Below are 23,982 nucleotides of genomic sequence, written 5' to 3'. Positions count from 1 at the left end.
GCCGAATTGATATGCATTGAGAAGAAAACGTGGAAGAACAACAGGCTGCTCTCGGAGATAAGCTCCCTCACTCCTCTTCAGATGTGCATGTGTTTACCCTGAATAATTTAAACTATACACCCCAGCAACTGTCTGATAAAGACTCTGTATGACATTAATGAGTCGGAGCAGTCAGTAGATAGCAATTGAAGTGCTGGTATTAGCTATTTGAGGCTTGTTGATGTGACTACTCAGCAGAGCAAAAAATGGCCCATAATAGTGTATCCCAGCAGATTTACTGAAGTACCAGATACATATCTGAAATCGAGCAGAGGGAAAAGAAACACGATGAGGTCAATTTGTGGTGATTACATGTATATTTTAGTGTCGTTATTTAGGCTGAACAACCGCTGGTGACATTAAGTGTCATTTTGCTGACACATTTGAGAATTATTTGTCTATCTGTGTTTCTTTTCTGGCTTGTGTAAATGTGTAAATACAGAAATCTATTGCAATGTAGCACTTTACGTATTAGTGTTTCCAACCACAGTTGGTTTCTGTGGTAACATTCTCCCCTCTACAGTTTTATCCAGCATATTTTATGCTTCTCTCTTTTTCAGTGGAAACAAAATTAAGTTGTGAAAATGTATTTTTACTGCAGTTTAAAAATATGAATTCTGTCATCATTTACTCACCCTCAAGTGAGCATCTGTATAAATTCCTGTTTAAGATATTTGTAGGAATGCTTGTAACCAAACAGTTCTTGGAAGCCGAGGAGATGACGTATTTTGTATGCAAAACCCGGAAGCGAGTTAGCATTTCAGGACTTTCGGTTCCATCGCTCTAAAGTCTTATGTTTTTTTTAATGGGTTTTTGGTAAATCGCTCGAAATAAGGTCTGTGGTAAACAAAACCTCTCAATACTTGTATGTTCGTGGACATAAAACACACCAATTATAACCCACAAAATGTTTGGTACATGTATGACTTGAACAGCCATTTTCAAGTATTTTCATCATTTTATTAAAAATAAATACCTTTACAATCTGATATGTGAAAAAGTTCAGCAAACAACAGTCCCGAACCCACGACGACATGAAGCAGGTAACACTTGCTTTATGCTCTACGCCACCGGAGCAGTTAAGTTTCGTGTGCCTTTCTTACATTTTGTCTATTCTAATCTGAAAATGATGGGCGGAGTTAGTGTAAAAAGCCTCTGCTTACAAAGCGGGCTACTTGCACGGTAAATAGACACTCCGTATTTTGTATTTCTTCCAATAAGTGGTGGGGACAAAATTGACTTTGGCAAAAAGTGGTGGGGACATGACCCACCCGTCCACCCGCTAATTACCCCTATGCAGGCAGGACAATAGGGTGTAGAAATTGTGTTAACTAATAATTGTCAATTTTTATTTTGTGGTTGTACAGTTATTGTGTTTATTATGTGTATGGTGAAAACTTTTCGTAAAAACTTTTTAATTTTTTTATTTATAGTAAAGATATCTCCATAGAATTGCCCACCTGCTCCATCCAGTAAGTTTACAGGTCACAACAACTGATGCTCAATGGAATCTGCAGATGTTTGGTATAAACTATAGGGAAATTCTGAATGGACTACTGACCCTATGTGACCCTGAGCGTGGGCCAGTAGACTGGACTCAGCTGCTTTTAAGATTTTCCGTGAGGAAATGGAGAAAAAGCATGTGCAAGAAAAAGACAGGAAATGCGTATGAGTCAGTGAGTGAGTTACTGAATGAATTGGTAAGGGGCAGGGTTAAAAACATGGGTATAAGGAGACGATCTACAGTAAATAGGCTCTTAGGCAAAGGTAATTACTAATTGTAATTACTTCTCTTATCCCGAGCAGTTTATCCGGATAAACTGTAAATGTCTGCTTCAATGTTTTGAGTGTTTGACCCCTTTTGCTGACCCTTGACCCTGCTAAATCTTGACCTTTGAGTCTTAAGTAAACAACAGCATTTCGGGATGGCAAACCAAGATGTCTGCACTATGAAGATACCGCTGAGATTCCCCTGAGGAAGACTGTCAGACTTAGGAGATGAGCAGGATGCTATTTTTACAAACTCGTAACCAAAGATTTGTTGGGATGTTAGAAGGTTTTGCTCAAACTTTAAGGGTGCAAGCAATATGTTTCGATCCCTGCACAGTCCAAAGTCAGGTTAGGAATTTTCCAGTGTATTTATTTTTTATATGATTATAGTAGTCCTATGAGTAGACAAGCATGTCAGGATCACAGCAGACATTTTGAGAGAGTGTGTGTGAAATAATCATATGAGGATGTGTTTATCCTGTTGTGTTTGCATGGCTGCTTGTGATTTCATGTTTTCCTTCCTTCTGTTCTTAGGAGGAAGTCATTTCGAACTTCTCTCCCTTTGTCTCTGCCACCCTTTTTGTCAAATGTTTAGTTCATTCAGAATATAAAAATTCAGTCAAACTGTCAACGGTTTAACAAACCGCCATCAGACGCAACACATAAAACCTATTTTTATACCACTCCTGTTTCCTACCGGTAAACAAGCTCACGTTGTTTGAAGCCACGACCATCAACATGGAGGCGGTATTGTTTTGAAGCACATGTTAGTTAAACTACCACGTTTGCCATCATTTCCTGCTTCCAGCCTGTCAGGAAGGCAAGTATTTCCTGTGCTGGGACACGACCATGAAACCCTTCAATTTATACCACGTCCCACTCCGCACTCATCTCCTTTAGGGCAGTTGATATCATTTCCCCTCCTCCACGCTTAGGAATAAATAGCTCGCTTTTATGGGCAAAAAATCTGCTCATTGTGCCATAACAGCAGATATTTTATATGCAAGTTAATGAAGAAATGTTGAAACAAACGCACAGTTATTGCCACCCTAAGATTAGAGGTTTAACAAAATATGATCATACATCTTCAGCCAGCAAAGCGGACGTTAAATTATAGGCTAATACAATTTTTTAAAGGGCCCTTAAGGAGTTTTTTATGAGTCCCGTGACATTTTCACTGGTTTCAATGAAGTTTGATGTTTCATTGCTATGGCAATAAATAATTTTTGGAAATGTAGTTCAACATTCAAAACACACTTTTTTGCATTTATCATCATACTCATATTTTGCCTCCATTTGTTTTTTTGCCTTTTATATTATGTAATTGTAATGAAACCGTAAAAGGCAATGCACAATTTTTTGAAGTACCAAGAGTACCACAGTAAATATGGTAAACATTTACTACTGTTGTATACTAAAATACCATGGTATTACCATCTGTTCACGGTACTGACAAAGTCGTTTTTTCCAAGGGTAGAGATTGCAATCCCAGAATGCATTTGTATGACGGCACGTTGCGTGCAACAAAACACTGTTCCCCTGTCCCTAGCCGCCCAAGAGTCTTGTAAAATTCTTATTATCTTTTGCTATCACTTTCTTAATTAAGTGACCTTTTGTTAGCTAGCATCAGTTACAGGGGTTTAGCCCTATTAAAGCAATAATCACATCACTGGCATAATTTCCATTTAATCAACACACTAATTTTAGTACCATTGTCTCGGCTCACAAGGGCACGGGGACGTATTACATTAATAAACTTGGCATGGATGAATGTCTTCTCTGCCACCCAGACGATTCGACCCCGTGCCAAAAAGGGGAGGGGTGGTGGGCTGGTGAATCGAGAGGGCTGGATGTGCACATTAAGCCAATGACACAGATCCCGGGAGACAGAGCTGGATATTTGCAGCCTGCAGAATTCCTTTTTTCCAGATTAGCCTAGGTGAGGTTATTCAACAGTCACTGACACATCCATTCCTTCAAATTAACAATACAATTAATTGGATTTACTCTGCAGTGTTGACACCAGATGTGCTGTGTTTCAGGTTGCTGCCGTTGAGATTAAAAATACTGCCTTCTGAGTGTCTGTCGGTGCGTCGGGAGCATACGGCTTGTATTAGGAGGGGGATGACGCATAAATCTCACATTTGCTCTTGGTTTGAGGCGATGACAATGTGAATTTCAATTACCAGCATCAGCTATAATAGAGCGGAGCTGATGAGGAAATCTCACTGGAAGACATTTACAAGGCTGCGAGAATGTGCAGTAGAAGTACCTTTTCTTTCACATAATTACTCTCTAATTAACCATTAGTTATTCGATTAGCCCTTTTAATCCTTGAGTCATGGGTACGAGTTCCTAAATGGTGGCTTAGTCATTGGCAGGCCCGTGACGACTAATTAAAGGATGCGACGCACAAAGTGGCCCGGTGAGAGAATTTTAGGAGGGGGGTCGTAGACGTTCATGCGGGTCATTAATTTGTAATAAACTTGAATTATAAAACAGATAGTTACTGCTAAAATGGGATTGGATGAGCCACATATTAAGCCGTCGTAAAATTACAAATTGGCATAAATAGAGTTCTCAGTGGACCTCTCTGTATTGACTTGCAGAAATGACAATTAGATTATTATTTCTTTGGTGTTGATCTAATTCACATTGTGCCGAACTGTGGTCATGTGTTGTAATCCACAGTCTGTCAAAGGTCCAACTCAACAAATGAATGCAGATTTGGAGCACCCATTATATACTGTAAATTCTGACCATTACTTGCCCCTTGTGTGCTCCTTTAGTAAATATTTTGTCAAATTTGATATTGTTTAGCTAATAGTAAGATTGTAGTACTGTCTGCTTTGTTTAACATGTTTTACCATGCAAAAAACCTTGCCAATTGTGTCTGAGCCTGCTCATGATTTGTTTTAATACACACCACTATTGTGTGATGTGAATAAGATTTCACAATGCTTTTATTGTGAACGGTGGTTCTTGTCTTTCCAATTCCGATGAACTGCTGGACAAAAAGTGTCATTTTAAACCGCTGTACTTGGAGCCATTGTGACACTGTGATGACTTCGGGAAAAAATCCAATAATGTTATAATGAGTCTTGACTCTTTGAAAGCACCTTACCAAAGGTTATGACAAGGCTGTGTCTCTCTCCCTCAGCGTCTTTATTTTTCACTTTCGGTATCAAATTAATATCTCTTCTATATGGTCACAGACACAGAAAACGTCAGTCTGAGGCGTTCAGATTCTACCATTTATTACACTTATTACATTCTTAAATAAAAATGCTCCACTGAACAGTTCTTGCATAGATATCTTACAATACCAATTTAAAAAAGAATTATGAAACAGACCAGTAACAAAAATAAATTTCATCTTCTTCCTTAATAAAGAACATTACCATACTAACATTATATCATACAAATAATAACATTTTAAACACTTTGTACAGCAAAAGAACCAAAAAAGAAAAACACACAAGGAAAGAACTGAATCGAAAAACGGAGAGGAAGAGTGTGAAGAGTACAGGAAGTGAGGGGGCGGAGTGTTAGTGATGTGGCGAGGGGGGAGGAGTTGACAGTGGATGTGAGGGTCCCTGCTCTAGCGAGAAACTACACGCTTCAGCCTACATATGGCAAAATGTCATTCTGCTTTCATAGATATGACTCACGATGGCACGTAGTGTTCTTTCTTCATTTTTTTCATATCTGTACCTGCTCAACCATCTGCTGGCTGTCTTTGAGAGCCATGTTTGGGTAAGAAAGAGAGAGCACCTGTAAAGCATTGAGTTACTGAGGTCTGTTGGTGGCCGGTGGCTCCCTGGTTAGTTACGTCTACGGACATTCATAGATGGCGGCTGGTAGCGCATACTTTGAGCCGTCTACAAACTGCAGAATGGAATTGAAATGATCGGAGTATAGCAGAGAAGCTGACTGTGATTCTGCAGGTGCAGGGTGGGATAGATGGGGAGGTTGAGAAACGCAAAAAGACCCGGTGAGTCTTTTTCTTGCTGATGTAGGAAGTTTGGACAAACATGGATACGGATGCACTTCAAGATGCAGTATACCTCAAAAAATATGAGTTTTAACAAACCCACCTTTAGCGTTCTCCCCTCTCTTTTACAATGCGAGTAAAACCCGTATGGGTATTTGATAGAGTAAGCGGAATAGTGTACTTGGATACATGATTGAGTACGTTTAAAAGCAACGTCGACCAAAAGAGACATTTCCATTAATGCTGTGGCTTAAACCTCACAGCTTACATATTTAATATGCTGAGGAACAAAATTGCTCCCATGTTTTTGTGATAAGTGCATCTTGAAACGCTAGAAAATGTTATGTAGACAATCGACAGCAGTGTCATTAAACAGACTAAGCTAGCGGCAACGACGGTGAGTGTAGTTATGCAGTGAAATGCTATTCCGATAAAAGAGATTACAAAACGATAGTCGTCTTAGTCATCTGACCTTTTTCATAAAATCCCCTTGTGATGTTTTCAAGCATTTTTTGTATAAAATTGAAAAAGCTGCCAAAAGCCTCTTTGAAGCTGAAAAGCAAACGGCTTGGAGAGGGAGCTTCATTGGAAGAGTGCCCAAATCGCTAGTACACTATAAATTGTTCCCTTAGAATGTCTTCAAACATTCTTACTGTCACAAGTCCAAAGACTATTAATATTGTGTAGATGACTTGAAGTAGATCGTAAGTCTGAATTCAGAATTGTGTTAAGAGTTGAGTGAACTCCCTTTATGAAAAGCATCATCTTTTCCAATGTTTTTGCAATGTTCCTTATAAAGGCATGCGTGACCTTGTAAATATTTCTTAAGACGTCCTACGCTGACTATAAACTAGAACCAGTGCGACTAATTCGCTGTTTACTTTACGGTTAGGGTTTAAACTCATCCTCAACTCGGCATTCAAACCAACATGACTGTATTTTACAAGCACACATACTTGAGACCAAACCAATGGTCACGTAGATGTTCAAAAACGAACAGAAAGGAAGCTGGTGTAGGGCAGGGGAATATATACTGTGAGTTTTGAAGAGAATCTAAAATATTCCTTTCTCTCTTTCACCCAGCAGTTTATTTGCAAATGCATAAATCTTTGGGCAAAGTGTAAGTATGCGTTGGATTAACTGCGTGTGGACCGCTGCTGTTGTACTTAAAGTGAGAGAACTGGGATTCAAATGGCACTTGATATGTGGAGCGATATGTGCGACGTGCCGCCTGCTAATGAATTTGATTGGCCTGTTCCATATTCATTTGGAAGCGTCTGGAACATCTTGGCAAAGTGAAAAGGGATCTTGTAATTTCGAATTTCACATGGCTTGTATTTAAATGGATGATATTTATAAGTACATTTTCAATGTTGATTTGAGCAAGTTTGCTGTGGCTTCATTGTTCATCAGTGTCAGGAAATGATAAGACGCCATTTTTTTGGTCCCTGCTTTCCTGCTGTTATATCCCATATGGTGAACGAAAGAACAGGCAGAATGTTCATTTTCTCAGGGAGCAAAAACTCATTCGAGTCGTGGGAGACCAGATCAGTGTGAAATAAATGTTGCTTTTCATCGCCGCTATCTGTGAGTAAAATGGAAATGTTTGGCGGAAATCAAAGTTGTTTTTCTAATTACTGTCAGAATGCTGTACACTGTCTGACGTCCCACAATTCTGCTGCAGGTTTATGACGGTGTTGCAACACGTCCTGCTTGCTTTACAGAAATCCACACATACAATCGTCACAAACGTGTTCCGCTCTTTGCGGAAAGTGCCACAAACCACAGCTGATTGTACATTAGTGGAGACGAAGCGATCTCCCATTTCATTGAAATTTTGGCATGGCTTCGCTGGAGAAGATACGATTTGGCAAAAATAAAAATGGGCATTAAAAATGGCAGACACGTGGTTCAGATTAATGCAGTTGTGGTCGAACGAAAGTGACTGTGTGTGTGTGTGTGTGTGTGTGTGTGTGTTTGTACTGTATATGTGACAGAAGAGCTGCCTTCAGCAAACCTAAACTAAGAGAAAGGCACCAACCCTTTACTTCTATGTGTTTCTGCGCTGAGAGTATTGATCTGAAGCTCCGGGTCCCGGAGGGACACTCCGGGATCGCTTAGTAGAGTCTGCCATGACTCCCAACATGTAACTGCTGAATCGTAATGGCTGTCAATCTCCCCTCCTACCCAGCAGCCATTAAATCAATGCAGTAGAGGAGGAAACGCCCTGATCAGGATGTCACGGCAGGCTTCGCAACCTTGGGAACAATGATATATGTATTTTGTCCCCGTGATTAAGAAGCTGATTGTTAACACAGAGCTAGACCTAGGCCCGGTTTAGCATAACTGACTAGAATGTATCAACAAGCTCTCGTCGCAGAGTCTGATGTCTGGATGGAATGCAATCCTACAAAACAACAATTGCTAAAACCCTGCTGTGAAGATTTTGGTGAAAAACAAATAATGCTGAGAGGCAAGCTGTGCATGTGCGTGTGCAAGTGTGTGTATCTGTCTGAAAGAGGCTGCCATGCAGTGTTTTGTTTTAACGCTGTTCATTAACTTGGTAATTATTGTTCTACGTTTTTTTTTTCCTCCGGTTTTCTGTTTTTCTCAGGAAAAGCCAAGAGCAAAGAAACCATTCTGCGTGTGTGTTTGTGTGAAAGAGAGATTTGATTTTGTTTTTTAAGCGTTTTTTTTGTTTTGTTTTCTGCTTTTTTCCCCCTAGTCATTTTTTGTTTTTAATGTTTTTTTTGTTTTGTTTTTTGACATTTTTTTGACTGTATGAAAAAAACACAGAACATTGAAAAAATCAGTGCAGACAATGGATACGAAACAGGCAAAGTTTTTATCTGGGCTGATGCCACCGAGTTCTTTTGGATCCTGATCCCAGCAGATGCTCCAATCCGAGAGTCAAAAGTCCTGCCAGCTGTCCCCGTAACGTCTCCTCCGTCGGCCTCTCCCAGCCTCGGTGCGCTGGAGGACTATGTTCTCACAAGGGTGCCAGTATCAACACAAAGCCAAAGAACTTTTCCAGTGTCAAGAGCGTCACACAAGGTCCGTGCTGACGCCAGGTTGTGGCGGATTTACTTTCCCTAGATCAAATCGAAATGAAAAACAGAAGACGGTGGTCCTTTAATACCGAGCCAACCCTGATCTTTTGGGGGGGGGGTTCTTTTCCCGTCTTATGTTTGTCAAACTTTTTCGCTTTCAGTGCCAGATAGCAGCCACTGAGTCGAACCTTGTGCATACTGAGAAGGGCTTACAATTCCCTCCCGTCGCCCATATGTGCACATTTATGCTTGTGTCGAGTTTTTTCACTTTCAGAAGTTTAAGACATTTCAGCTCCGAAGAAAAAAAACAAACCATCTTTTTAACACTGTCTTTAAAAAACAAAGGCAAGAAAGTGTCGCTGCGCATCGTTTCGGTCGCCTGTGAGGTGACAGGCGTGAAGAGCAGAGAAGAGTTCGCTCCTGAGCGAAGAGGATGAGAAATCAGCGCATCCTGAGCGTTGCCGATGCTGCGCGTCTCTTTTAAGTTTTCTACGCAGAGCCTGCTTCTGGGGGCCGGGCGTTACGTTTGGCCGCTAGTTCCATTGGTCACTCATCAGAACGTATTGGCAATGTTGTTTTACGAGTTTGGTTGCTTGCTGTATACGACAGAGCTGCAGGTTGGTTATTGTGATGTGGTTTACAAAGTAAAAGACGGAAGTCATTCCAGAATGTACAATGAGCGTGAATCTAGTAGAACGGTTCATCTGCGAAGAATGAATGTGCATATAGGTTTTGTACATGATGTGGCATTTCCTGTCCCATGCTTGTGGTGAACTGTACAAAAGAGAATGAGGGAAAAATAAAAACAGTGGCGTTTGGCAGTGTCTGACCTCCAAGCAAGGGCTTGGTAAGGCATGGCTAATCGCTGATGAAAAGACTGTTTCGAGAGGGTGTAGAATCCAACAACTTTTGCCCACGCTGCCTCGCATGTTCCTCACGGTGATTTTTGCGGCCAGACCCCTTCGTGTGCACCCAATGTCCATTGTAAATTTTTAGGTGGTGCACTCCTCTTCTCCCTCTTTGTCGTCATCTCCTTCTCTCACTCTCTCTCTCTTTCTCTCCCTTCTCTCCCGGCCTTAGATATGTCGCTTCATGTGCAGAGCCAAGTGGTCAGACCTGGAAAAACATCTGTAGGGAGAGAAAGCAACAGTTAATCTTGGATTCAGGATACAGCATAGGAAACGCAGTTATCAATGACATTCAACCGTTTTGAGATTATCAGATGGAGTCTGAGTTTCTTGGGAAGAAGCGTGGCAGCCAGCGCAGGCTTTGCAGATGGAACAGAGAAAACAACATTTGGCGTTTGGGGAAAAAAAGATTTTTTAAGCATTGCCAGCTTTTTGCTCTAAAACTTGCGACAGAACGCTTCGAACCTCTTGCCAATGTATTTTGCAAGAGGGTCTGTGCCTAGCCATCGCTTGCGAAAGAAATAATTTTTGCAAGTGCGACCACAAATCACGGGGAGCCTGTTTGAATTAGGAAACGGTTTTAAAGCTGGAGGTGAAATGGTATTGTTTAAACTGTGTGGCTGCATTAGTTTGCTAGCACTTGAGTCATAGCGGTTGGTTTCTCGTAGTGGGCTGTGGGCTTTTTCGTGTCATAATCAATTAAGCTCACGCGTAGCCGCTGCTGGTAGGAGTAATACATAACAACGTTTAGAAAATATGGAGTTGTGATGCCATGTCTGCTTAACATTTATGGGCCTACGAGGATTACTATATTACATTCATAGTTTGGGAAATGAATCTAAACTGGAATGAATAAAAACTCGGCAAAAGCAGAAAGTGAGAGTGTGGGGTAGGAGTACAGAATTATAATTTCAATTTGCCTCTGGCTGTATCCATTATTAATTAGTCAAGAGCCACAGTGTTAACCCCTCAGTTGCTTTTGGAGAGGAAACGGTCGAGATGGAAACTGGGGTGGGAGGGGGATGTACACTTACAGGTATACTAAACACAGTTCAAATGAGTCCTCCTGGAAATTCTCAATATTGCATATAAACTGGATGGTTTTTGGACGTCCCTAGAAGCTGAACCTCTTGTTTCTAGTCTTTTTAAGGGTATTGAAACTTTGAACAAATTACTATAATTATGTTGGTAAGACTCTTCAAGGAGAATCCTTCGATCTCTCATGCTTGGCCTTAAGGCCTATTTAAACAGAGTGCTAAAAATCGCACAAATCTATTTCTGGGTCATATTTTACTTAAAAATAAGAAATGAATGTACTGTAATTCAATTTAAGGAGTTTAATGTTTTTATAGATAAGTATATTAAATATATTGTGTCATGATTGTTACTATTATGTGTGCTTCGTATGGCTGGAGTGCTGTACTGGCCAATCACCATCCAGTAACGGAAACCCTGTTGTACGATTTGCGTAAAACCACACAGATGCTTTCATTTCAGGTGTGCAATCCTGGCAAAAATGTCTGTTGTTGTGCTCGGTTTGATTTTCGTTTGTTGGTGTGAATGTGTTGTTCAGGTGTGTGTGTGTGGAGACAGGGCAGAGCGACTGGACAGATGGTCCTGTGACTCACTGTAAGTGGCTGCAACACCAGCTGGCACACCCTTAGATCTCCTAACCCCCCCCCACACACTTCTCAACCCCTCTGAACGCCCGACAGGGGCTGGGCTTGATTAGGCAGGATTAATGATGGCCAATACACTGGTGTGTGTGACTGAGAGACAGTATGACTGTGATGTGTTGGCTCACTGTATTTACTGTTAGACAACTCTTTGTGATGGTAATGCAAAAACACATGCACAACTGCGATTAAGCCAAACATCCAGAATCGATATGGATCGCCGAGGTTGAGGACAGAGAAGTGATCAAAATGTATTTGCTTAAAGTGATAGTTCACCCAAAAATGAAATCCTGTCATCATTTGCTCACCCTCATGTCATTTCATACCTGTATCAATTACTTTGTTCTGATGAACACAGAGAAAGATATTTGGAAGAATGTTAACAATTTTCAATTCTGTGACATCATTGACTGCCATAGTAGGAAAAATGAAATGGTAGTCAAAGGTGCCGCAGAACTGTTTGTGTTTCTAAATTCTTCAAAATATCTGACTTTGTGTTCAACAGCACAACAAAATATACAATATTTATTTTCCTACTATGGTAGTGGATGATGTCACAGAACTGAAAATTGCTAACATTCTTACAAATATCTTTCTCTGTGTTTAACAGAACAAATACATTGATATAGGTTTGAAACAACCTGAGGGTGAGTAAATGATGACAGAATAACATTAAAGGGGATAGTTCACCCAAAAATAAAAATTGTGATTTCACACCTGTATGTCTTTCTTTTCAGCAGAATGCAAAAGAAGATATTTTGAAGAATGTTGGTAACAGAACAACAGCAGTAGCCATTCACTTCTTTTGCATGGACACAAAACCAATGCAAATTGTTTGGTTATCAACATTCTTCAAAATATCTTCTTTTGTGTCTGCAGAAAAAAGAAAGTCATACAGATGTGAAATGACAAGAGGGTGAGCAAATGATGATAGAATTTTCATTTTTGGGTGAACTATTTATTCTATTCTATTCTATTCTATTCTATTCTATTTTACTGTGCCTCTCAACTATGTATATATTGAAGCACCTTGTGTATACCACTATTTAAAAAAAGTGCTAGTGGACATCCACCCTAGTCTCATTCCACCATGCTTGCACATTACTCTTGGCTATTACCCCATTAAAGAGCAATAAAGCTACACAAGGACACGTTCATACCCTAACAACCGATCGCACTTGTAATACTACCTCCACTGTGTAATACTATTGTACTCTGTCCTAACATGCACTCATAATGCGATACAGAACTGAGAATGGATTTGCTTACCCAGGAGGTTCTACAAGCCTTAGTATTAAACCCAAACTAAGAGCCAGTACCAGGAGGGCTGAATTCATAAAGGCGATGGGGACTACGTGCGGGATTCTGCAGCGCCGTTAAATTGCTTAGGCTAGATTCCAAATTCAAAACATGCCCTTGTTTAAACCTGGCATCAGGGAGACTGAACTGCCAATGTAGATTTCTGTATCCAAGTCCGCTCCACCTCCTTTTGTCATTCAATAGCTGCCAAACACTGAGTAATGAGTGTAGGGAGACAGATTTCCCCGCGCCTTCCCCCAGAGAGTTCCCTTGCTCAGCGACGCTCGAGGGAAAACGGCGTTGTTCGGGTGTCGGCGGCAGTCTGCAGAAAAGAGGCCGTCCCGGCCGCGACTCGTCTGCTGGGAGATTCATTGTGCGAGAGCAGCAGAGAAATGTTCAATGGACAACTTTCAAAAGGCTGCGGCGAGGTCGGTTTGATGCCGACGGCAAGACGGGGGAGCTGTGTCTAATTGTGCTTCCACCTGGAGCTGGCTCAGTGGGCACGCGGCCTCCGCTGTGTAATTGCTTCCCGCGTGCCAGGCTGGAGTGACAGCTTCCTAATACTGTCACCTGACAGACTATCACTCTTTCTCCCCATGCAAATGCAAATCTCAAAATCAAAGTCTGTGTCTTTTCACCTATTTATCACGGTCACACGTTCACCATGATGCGATCCACATAACACCTGTGCCCTAAAATATAAGTCTTAAATAACTTTGTGAGAAGGCTGCAACCCAATTTGCATACTGCTGTGCACTATGTACTACTCCTACTTGTATCCTCGTGTTTATTGTGGGCTCTTAAAGGGATAGTTCACCCAAAAATGAAAATTCTTTCATCATTTAATCACCCTCTTGTTATTTCAAACCTGTATGACACAAAAGAAGACAGTTTGAAGAATGTTGGTAACAGAACAATGTTGACTTTGACTTTGACATTGACTTTTATCGTACAGACACAAAACCAATGCAAGTCAATGGGTACCGCCGTTGTTCGCTTACCATTTTTTAAAATATATGCTTTTGTGTTCTGCAGAAGAAAGAAAGACATACAGGTTTGAAATGACAAGAGGGTGAGTAAATGATGACCAGATTTTCATTTTTGGGTGAACTATCCCTTTAAGAAATACTATGATTTTGAATGCGCCGATTCTAATCTTTCCATTTAGGATGGACAGTTATCGCAAGTTGCGATTACTGTAATTCTGCATAACTTCCAATAATACTCTCAGTCTCAACTAGACGTTTGCAGTCAAAGAAAAACTGCGTCTTTCCTTTGAGCTCTATGTGCATCCATTTTGTCTCCCCAGCTCTTTTATATTACTGTTATATAACTCGCTTACCTTGGAATGCACACCCTTGCCTTTAACTCCTGTTTCTCCTTGCACTCGATGTGGAAATGTACGCTACACCAATGAAGGATGGTGAAAAGTGGAACAGAATGTGAGAATGATATATTCGCAGTAATTCAGTAATGGGTATCATAGGACTAGACTGTGAATGAGTTATTCAGCGGGGAACTGGGCCTGTGCTAACTTCCAATAAGCCTGATGCAGTGTGCTATGTGCGTGCCATCAGAAAGAATTCGAAGAAGGAAAAACAAGAGAGAGAGAAAGATTGCAAGAGGGATGGGGAGAAGGTTTCAGCAGCAGAGTTTAGGCTTGTGGTCTGTGTAGTTTTGAGGAATTTGACCTAGTGTATTTAAAAATGCATGGACATGTTTGTTTGGGAAGTCCAAAGGGTTCAAATCAGCATAAATCTGAAGTGGGCTGGCTTTGCAGTTTTGCGTCTCTTACCTGTCGCAGTGGTTGCACTTGAATGGTTTGGCGCCCGTGTGTTTGCGGTAGTGCCTCGTCAGTTCGTCGCTTCGCGCGAAACGCCATTCACAGCCCTCCCAGGAACATTTGTAAGGCTTCTCACCTGCATGCACAAATACACATCATTTAATCCCTGCTTCGCCATTCACACACCTGTACACAGATGGTGCACCTCTGGAGCGAGGCAGCCGCTGTGCCACTGTCAGCATTTCCATTCTAAACAGCATTCATTAATGTTTCTCTCAATCATTCGTCACTGTTATCCAGCCAACCAATCAGATCTCTCTGTGTTTTTTCTAGCCAACCAATCACATCTCAGTAGTGCAAACTTCCTGCTGTCTCAATGTTTAAAATCTGAGGTAGGAAGGCACTGAGGCATGTCAATTCAATGATTGTAAAAATTCTGCCTTCTGAGAGGATTGGCATTGATGTGTCCGTCACTACACGCATATCTCACAATTCAGCATGTGCTGAAAGAATGAAAACATTTTAGATTTAGTGGTTGAAAGTAAAAAAGTTTTTAAAACGTCTATTTTATTTCATTTAAAATAAAAATTCAATTTAGCATTTACTTTATCGCTAAAGCTCACTTCAAATGTATTCATTTGTTTTTGTTATAGTAACTATTTGTTGTAATTCCGGGAAACCCATCTAAAAAAGGCACCTCTATCCAAAAACTCTGCCAGCGAGGGAGCAAAGCATCTGCCCTTGGTTTCAGACACAGCCAACGATTCAATCGAGGGTCATTCTTCTTCTCTAAAATTGAGGGGGGCTGTCTAAATGTGCTCAGTCACTATAACCGAGCTAATTCATAATCCAAAGTCAAGCATCCCAAATGAAATTGTTTCCTCTAATGTTCTCCACCCTCCCAGTGAGCTCCAAAATTAAAATGAAGTTAAACAGATGGGAAAGGAGATACCAATTGTTCCACATGCTGTACTTTTATGCCTCAGATTTAAATATGGCCTTGAGTGAGGAAGGAGGGGGACTTTAGTACCCGAGGAGAGAGCCCCGGCACAGTGGCGCTGTTCCTGGGGAACAGAACGGGCTTCAGCCTAGGGCCTGGGTGGGAATGGGGAGGGTGTCGGTGGCGCGGATTCAGATCTGGAGGTGGTAATGATAATTGGGGTCTTAATGACGCTTAATGGGAAACAATGGCATATTCACAGCGTAAGTGCTGCCAGCTTCTCTAGTGAACACTGTGTCTACCAATCTTACTAACTAGAGTAAAGCTCTGTTAAAATGGAATAACTAAATTGTTGCTGATGGCAGAGTAAAGGTATTTTACCAGCATATCTTGGGTTTAGGTACTGGTTTCCATTATGCTTCTTCATTAAGGTCAATCGGCTGAAGAACATCTTGGCTGTGCTTGTGCACCACATTATGTGAAAATTCATGCTGTTCTAAGCTAAACTATCCAGGAGGAATGTACCCGGTGCCCAGAGATGGGAAGTAACGAAGTACAAATACTTTGTTACTGTACTTAAGTAGATTTTTCTGGTATCAGTACTTTACTCCACTATTTATTTTTCTGACGACTTTTTACTTTCAGTTCTTACATTTTTAGGCAAATACCTGTACTTTCTACTTCTTACATTTTCAAACCAGGCTCGTTACTTTAGTTTTAATCTGTATTTGATGCACAATCAATATTATTTCTTGTCATTGCGTGACTTTTTCAACCTAATGATAGGTCTGCCTAAAAGCCGAAGCGCTGTGTGAGGTGGCCACTAGCCAATCAAATGTAAGAAGGCGGGAGTTACTGTTTACAGAGCAAAGCGGTGACCAATCAAATCAAAGAAGACAGAGTAACTGTTCTCAGATCTCGAGCTTGATATTCTGCATCATGTGGTGACTCGTGAATGGTAGGGTTTTTTAGCGCGAAAGGACCAGATTTTAAATATGTAATTTAGCTATTTAGCTATTCGCATGTTCTACAAACATATACTTGACGAAAGATGTACTGTAGCTCTGTCAGAAGTTAAAGCAGCTCGTTAAGGTAAGCGCATTATTGTTGCTGTTGTTCATTAGTATGTATGAATTGCATATTTTTTGCTATCGTGTGTGCGTTAAGTTCATGAACGAGTGAAAAATACCTGCTCATTGCGTTGCTTTCGATGAACTAATTATAGTGGGCACTTTTGCACAAAAATGCGCTAATTTCCTGATTGCCATTTGAAGTGGTTTCTGGACATATCCTATTAGTCTTATTTTCTAATTTTCTTAATGCATTTGCCTTGTTTGATCTGTTTGATCTATTTTCCTGATTTTTATTATATTTTTTCATCTTGTCATGATTAAAATTATAAGGAAATAAAAAACGATCCTTATCAACTTTGATTGACATTGCAATAAAATACTATCACATTATTTTGAAGTTAAAATTTTGGACTGGTTTTTGTTGGAGTGAGTAGGTTTTAGTGGCCTTTGGGCTGGAAATCATCCACCTAATCTAGCAACACTGACATCAGTTTTAATGTTGAACGAGTGTAACGTACAATGTAAGAGGCTAAACATTCAATATTTTAAAGCGAGGCATTATTTCAAGAAATGTGTTTAACCAATCGAGAAAAACAGTAATGGTTACCAAGTAAATTGACTTGCCTAATTAATTATCTCTTTATTTCTCAGTTTTCTCTTTTTGACAAGATCTCCCAAGTGTCTACAACCTTTGTATAATGATATGTCCATGAATGGTCTGTGCTTACAATTTAAAGGGACAGTTAATCTAAAATTGAAAGCAGTGAAATTCTGTTATAAAATGTTTTGACAATCACAGTACCAAACAGTCATTTCCTGGCTATTACGCATCGCAGACATAGGCTAGTAGTCTAAGAAGCTGCCACGGACCAAGGCGGAAGGCAACACAAAGAATAGCTAAAATTATGGTTGAGAACTTGAGACAAAGGGAATTCTGTCACAATTGTTATCAATACGCTTGTCCTTTACACTCTTATCTTACATCATAATTGTATTATAAATTTGTGTTTTTTCCACTACCTAGGTAGTGGCAAATAGATTTATTCCATCAGTCTTTTTTATGCTTGTGTTCTACATAATGGTAGTTCAGTTGTGAGGTACGAGCGTGGCTCTAAAACAGGTAGTAGTTTTGGCTACTTTTTACTTAAGTACATTTTAGAGCCCATACTTTATACTTTTAGTTGAGTAAACAAGTTTAGTCAGTACTTCAACTTTTACTTGAGTACTTTTAAACATGAGTATCTGTACTTCTACTTAAGTAAAGGATGTGTGTACTTTTGCCATCTCTGCCGGTGCCCCAAGCTACCAATGTCCAAAGGAAAGAATTGAAAGGATTACGGGCTATACGACTGTTACATCCTTTTGTTTCGAAAAATATGATCCGATACCGTGTGGAAAATGAAAGGTATTACCTTTCCATTTTTCATATTGCAAAAATGTGCACAGTTCATTCGAACGCACATACCACTCTTATGAAACTTTCGTCTGTTCATGGACAGTATTTATGTATTTATTTATTCCTTTGAACTAGGGTTCCAGCTCCATGATGCAAGATGAGGAAAAAGATGACACGGGTTACATAATTTCGATTTCACCGCTACATTTCTCAGTCGGTCTTGAAGTTCTCTAATGATGCAATGCAAAGTAAAGGAAGATACGACATGGGTGACGGACAGATGACACGACTAACACCTCTAACTGTTTCCTCTTTCCATCCCTACATCTATTTATCCTTTCAAGACTTTAAGGCAAAAGACATTTTTCAAGTATAATACAATTTACTTGTATTTTTCTTCTTGTTCTAGCTCACCTTTGGGAAAGCAAACAAGCAGCGGGCCAGGGCAGCATTCTTTGACATCTCTCATCCTTCTCTGCCAAGCGAGATGCGCGCAGACAAACAGCGGGTCATAGTGCCTTGAGGTTTATTTTATTGTGTTTGCCTGTCCTTGTGCTCCCCCGATTTATAAAATCAGTAGGAGAAAATATTGCCGTGTCTGCTCTTGTGACTGCTGCAAGTTCACAAGAAGACTATTTCTCTGTCATTTCGAGAATGGCGGGCCGCAGGTGTGAGATGGCGAACGTTTCGCACCGCACTCACAATAATTGGCCGAAGACCCCCTCGCACGCTCCCTCCTAATGCCATAGCCCCCCGCTCCCCCCATTTCTTTCTTTCTCTCTACTGCTGTCTGACAGCAGTGAGGCAGGCTTGGACCTGCAACCACGGCAACCATAACACGGGCCAATTATAACTTGGAGAGTCATGGATGCATGATGGAGTCGCCTAGCAACCGGCAGAGAGAGAGTGTTAAAAGGATACAGAGAGAGAAGGAGCTATCCAGCCAGTCGGCAACCTATGGACACTCCGCAATACCAACCAATTATTGCTTGCTTTAGATATGCATGATGTAGTTGCCTGGCAACCTCAAACGTACCCAAAGAGAGGTAGAGGAGGTTGTGAGGAAAGGTTGGATTCATTTGGCATACAGGAGCCTCGATTGGCATCTTAGAGCTGTAAATAATCAACCTATTACAGTTTCTCTTCAGCTTTTGATATTGTTTCCTAGCAACGTACCCCCTCCGAAATAGCAACCCGGTGCTCTCGCACCAGTGTCCTAGGTGCGTATGCTGCAGTTAATTACATTTCCTCAGTCACCTCAAGACAGAGTTAGCTATTATTGTCGCTGAAGTTTAGATTTCAGCGCTAGGACCCAATTATCATCCATTCATTTCTTCTCTAGTGGCTCACGTTGCATTTCAAAATGAGCTCTCAGATTCTAACCCACTTTCACCCTCCACATCTCATTCAGGGATGTGCTATTTACTTCTGCAAACATTGTTGACAAAGCAAAGCAGGACCATCCCATTACAATAATGCGAGTGAAAATTGCTGCGGGTGAAGGTGAAAAATGATTTGACCACGCCGGGGCGAGTGACTTCTGACACCCATCAGAATACAGTATATGTCATACCATTGCTTAATGCAAATTCACCAGTTATGCCTTTGTCATAATAGAAAAACATATTTATTGATATGTGATCATAGAAAATATATTTTGTTAAGCCCACAATAACTTTTGTTAAAGGGATTGTCACACAAAAATAGAAATTCTGTAATAATTTATTAATCCTCATGTCATTCAAAACCTGTATATGACTCTTTCTTCCAAAATGTTTCAGTGGTTAGAGAAATGTGTCAGTGGTTTTGTGTCCATGCAACGGAAGTCAAAGGAAGCCAATGATGTTTGGTTACCAACATTCATCAAAATATCTTCTTTTGTGTTCTGCAATGGCATGAGCATGAGTAAATAATGAAAGATTGATCATTTTAGGGGGAAACATCACTTTAATAAGAAACAATACTAGTGTGGGCTGCCACCTGTCAGGTTAACTCAAATGATTCAACTTAAGGAATTATTTGGTGTACAAAAAGATCATATAAAAAATTTCAAGTATCAGATAATATTTTATCATATTTGTCAAATATCTCATATTTATAAAGTCTGTAATAATTCTTGATTCAGTGTTTCAATGCATACCTGTATATTGTTGTATGCACACCTGTGTTCAGCGGCAACAACATTAACAAACGTTATGTGGCCCAAACAAATTTCCGGTAAACCTTCGCAAAGAATCTGTAACTGTTGAGTAGTTTTAATGTAATTTAATACAATTAATATAAAATAAAATATGAATATAAATTCATATTAATATACATTAAATATAAAATAAATTGTTATATTATAACCAAACACAGACCGGAAGTTAACTTGGAAACCATCTATATGTACACTTCGAATAAACAATGATTTTAGCATACATTATAGAATCCTCTATATTAGTAATCTGTGGACATATGAACCAAAAAGAGGATTAAGCTAATTAACTAAATGAATCTGTCACATAATAAACATATTTAATGATGAGCCAGCATGCCAGAATGTCTCTTCAGTCCCTATATCTTCCTGCTAACGTTTATTTTTCTCCTTTTCTTCAAAAGCAGAAGCGCCGTCTACACGCCAGAATCAGCCTGAAAGCGATTAGCATCACTAGCACTCGCAGTAAGCTGCCGAGTCAACAGCTGGCCACAGGGGCCAGATACGCTGTATTGAGGCCACAGTCACAGTGGTTTTCGGGGCCGGCACAGAGTGCAGCACACTCTCAGGTTCAGCGAGAGGGCAGCAACAGCGGCACCAAGGCGTGCGAGCCTGAAACTGGGAAATGAGATTCAGCCCAGTCAGTCTATCAATCATCTTGCAATTACTGACTGTACTGGCAGTCTGGCAGGTTTTGAATGGTGTGGTTGGGCCCATTGTAGTTTGAGATTAAGGTGCAGGAGAGAGAAGTCGTGCTTTGGGGCTGTGCTGCAAAAATCGAGTTAGCTTCACAAGATCGCTTGTGACCCTTCCATAGTATGAGAACCTTGGCAAGGAAGATTTCTGGAACGTTATCTTATTACATGTAACACTGCTATTACATGTGTCGGCTTGATGTACCATAAGCGCTCCACAAAAGCTAAATACTACCAGACTTGGACAAATTGTTGTGATTTTATCCTTCAGCCTAATCCTATCTACTTTGGGTAGCTGTTTGTAATGCATGTTCAAAAAATATAAGCAAAATATCCTTCCTTTTTTCACATTGCATGTAAAAATGAACCATTTACAGCTTTTTTTCCAATTATGTGACATTTTAAAATCACTCATATTTATACCTAAACTGTTAAGACATGCATTTTCTCACCTGTGTGTGTCCTCTGGTGTGCCTTTAGGTGGGAGCTTTTTGTGTAAACCTTCCTACAGCCATTAAACTGACAGCGATGGACCCTCTTTTTGTTCTCTGGGATGTCTCCTCCGCCTGTACCAAGTCCTCCTTCTCCATCGCTCTGTGCTCCGCGGCTTGGCGGCGAGGGTACCGAATGCGTCGGCACTAGCTTCGCTGCCCCGAGCCCAACTTTCTTGCCCATCAATTTGAGTGTGAGCGTGCCATCAGCTGTGGCGGTAAGAGTCTGCGTGGGCTTTACGAGATGCCGTCCCAACTCAGGCGAGGAAGGTGGTGTAAGGGATGTGACGGCGTTGAGCTGAGCAGGATTCACGCCACCACTGGCCTCTTTCACCGGTGCATCTGTATTCTTGGTGCTGGTCGGGGCATGGAGGATCTTAGGAAGGGACACGAGCAGAGGTGGCGGGCTGGACTCATGGGATAAGCTGGGCAACAGAGGGTCCATCAGGTCCTCGTCACTGTCCCCTTTCATGAAGGCTGGTGTGAGGAGGCAGTCGAGTTCCTCGTCGAAGAGTTCGGAGAGCCTTTTGGGCTCCGTCTGTAAGTACCTCTCCAGTTCCAAACATGTCTGTAGGAGAAAAGAAAATAATTAATATGAGATGACAGATTTGTTTTACGTTATCTGGGCTGTACAGTATATTATGCCACAATACAGACTGCAGTGGAGTATAATGGTATAACGGTATGGCACTGCCCATGAACGATTAAACATAAATCACAGAGAAAATATAGAGATTGTATGCACAGTAGATTCAAAAAATTGTGTGACCTACTCATGGATGTCAGCCAGTAAGATTAGAGCTTCCTATATTGGGAAAGTCTTGTTTAGTTTTGTGGGCAATATGCATCAGATGGTTAGCAAGTGGACTGTGGGCGGTCTGAGGCTGAGAATTAAGTAACACTAACTGCCTGAAAAAACGCAGTTGGCACATCAACACTTTGATTCGGTTGCTCGTACTTTGGAAGGTGTAAACGGCTACACCTGCTACATGGAGCATTTTGCTGAAAAATCTGGAGAGCAGCTGGGGGCCAAGATTTTCTGGGAGAGAAACCGAACATTCATGGAATTTTTATTACGCTTGCCACGGTTGAGGGAACAGTATTTATCCATGTAGTGTAGCGTAATTTGTACAGTGCTTGAAATAAAATGACCGTGTTATTTAAGATACTTTTCTCCTTGCTCTGGTTTTCCTCTGATGAATACTTTGGCAGATAGAGAGTGGATGGAAGAGAGAGATCATGGCTCACTGACTGCCTACTCAGCAGTTTCTTTTTCACTGGTTTAACAGTATTCAGTCACAGTGGCCAGTTTGGATATTAAAGAGTTCCCCGTGGTGTGTAGCAGTAAAAGCACTTTGGCAGTCATATGGCAGGAGAGTAAACCTTCCAACTTTTTCCCTTCCCAGCTGTAAATCCACAAGCTTCATTTATTCTGGCATGTCCTTTACCTCAGACCTAAATAAAATACATAAACATTAACACATTAACTGGTGTCATTGTCCGCCGATAAGCTGCACTTTTCGTATTGATGGGCATTTTTGTAAATCAAAAACATGATTTAATACCACCATTCAATACCAAAAATTCTATCATCTTTTACTCGCCCTCTTGTCGTTTCAAACCTGTATGACTTTTTCTTAGGCAGAACACAAAAGACGATATTTTGAAGAATGTTGGTCACCGAACAACATTCACTTCTATTGTATGGACACAAAACCAATGCAAGTCAATGGTACCGCTGTGGTTCGGTTACCAACATTCTTCAAAATATCTTCTTTTGTGTTCTGAAGAAGAAAGTGAGTTAAAAAGGTCTGAAATGAGGAGGAGTAAACAATGACAGAATTTTCATTTTTGGTAAACTATCCCTTTAAAGCTAGCTAAAAATTAAACTGAGGATTTTTTCCCGAACATTTACTTGCATATGAACATAGAATAAAAGGTGTCAATGTCTTAAACTAAACCCAAAGAAAACTCCAGCTCCTGCAGCAGTCAACTGGCCATTTAACTAACCTGAAGCCAAATCGTTTCTCTTTGCCTGACCACATTGGTGACACCTAATTTGGCTCATAATTGCTGTATTTGTCTAATACAGCAAAGCTTTAACAACACAAAAAAAACAGAGGTTATTGACTGCTCCAGCTGTAATGCTCTCTGTGAGCTGTATGTTGATTTAGGATTCTGCTCACTACCTGGAAAGTATGAATTATCCATAGAGACTTTTTCATTCATGTGTTAGCCAGTAGGAATTTGGGCAATGGACAGAGGTCTTGTAACTCTGAAATTATTCTATTCTGGTGTGTTCTGTAGGTCTTAATGATTGCTCTGAGGAACATCCAATCCAGCATTGATGAGAACAGAGCAAAACATTGATGAATTCTTTATATCATGCTGCTTAAAGCAAAAGAGAGATGGGGAGATGCCATAGAGAGACATAAGTGCACATAAGACAATCCTGAACAGTATCTTTACACTGATCTTTGGTTGGAAATGGAGAATATTGTTAATGGTTATGATTATCTACATCGTTACAATTGCTTAGAATATCCATCGCTACACATAACTGAGCAACCACATCTGATTAATCCTGATTCAGTGTTGCCGTGTTTCGGACTGGCCGCCACTAGACGGTTCCCCCTGACCCTGCTTATTCTGTGTGCACTGAGATCCATCT

At 40.6% G+C, this 23,982-nt stretch overlaps 1 protein-coding gene across 1 annotated transcript in view; it reads right to left on the bottom strand.

Moving 5' to 3' along the window:
* Window positions 1-8,964: 8,964 nt before the first annotated feature.
* Window positions 8,965-23,982, bottom strand: part of klf7b (Kruppel like factor 7b) — a 40,033-nt gene continuing 25,015 nt past the window's right edge. The window contains exons 2-4 of the mRNA XM_057336369.1: window positions 21,273-21,879; window positions 14,532-14,655; window positions 8,965-9,981 (exon numbers count right to left, since the gene is read on the bottom strand). Of these exons, the coding sequence (XP_057192352.1) occupies window positions 9,930-9,981; window positions 14,532-14,655; window positions 21,273-21,879 (783 nt within the window). The 3' untranslated portion in view covers window positions 8,965-9,929. The remainder of the gene's footprint in view (window positions 9,982-14,531; window positions 14,656-21,272; window positions 21,880-23,982) is intronic.

Source organism: Triplophysa rosa, linkage group LG6, assembly GCF_024868665.1.
Source record: "Triplophysa rosa linkage group LG6, Trosa_1v2, whole genome shotgun sequence".
Taxonomy (NCBI): Eukaryota; Metazoa; Chordata; class Actinopteri; order Cypriniformes; family Nemacheilidae; genus Triplophysa; species Triplophysa rosa.
This window is presented reverse-complemented; position numbering and strand designations above follow the sequence as displayed.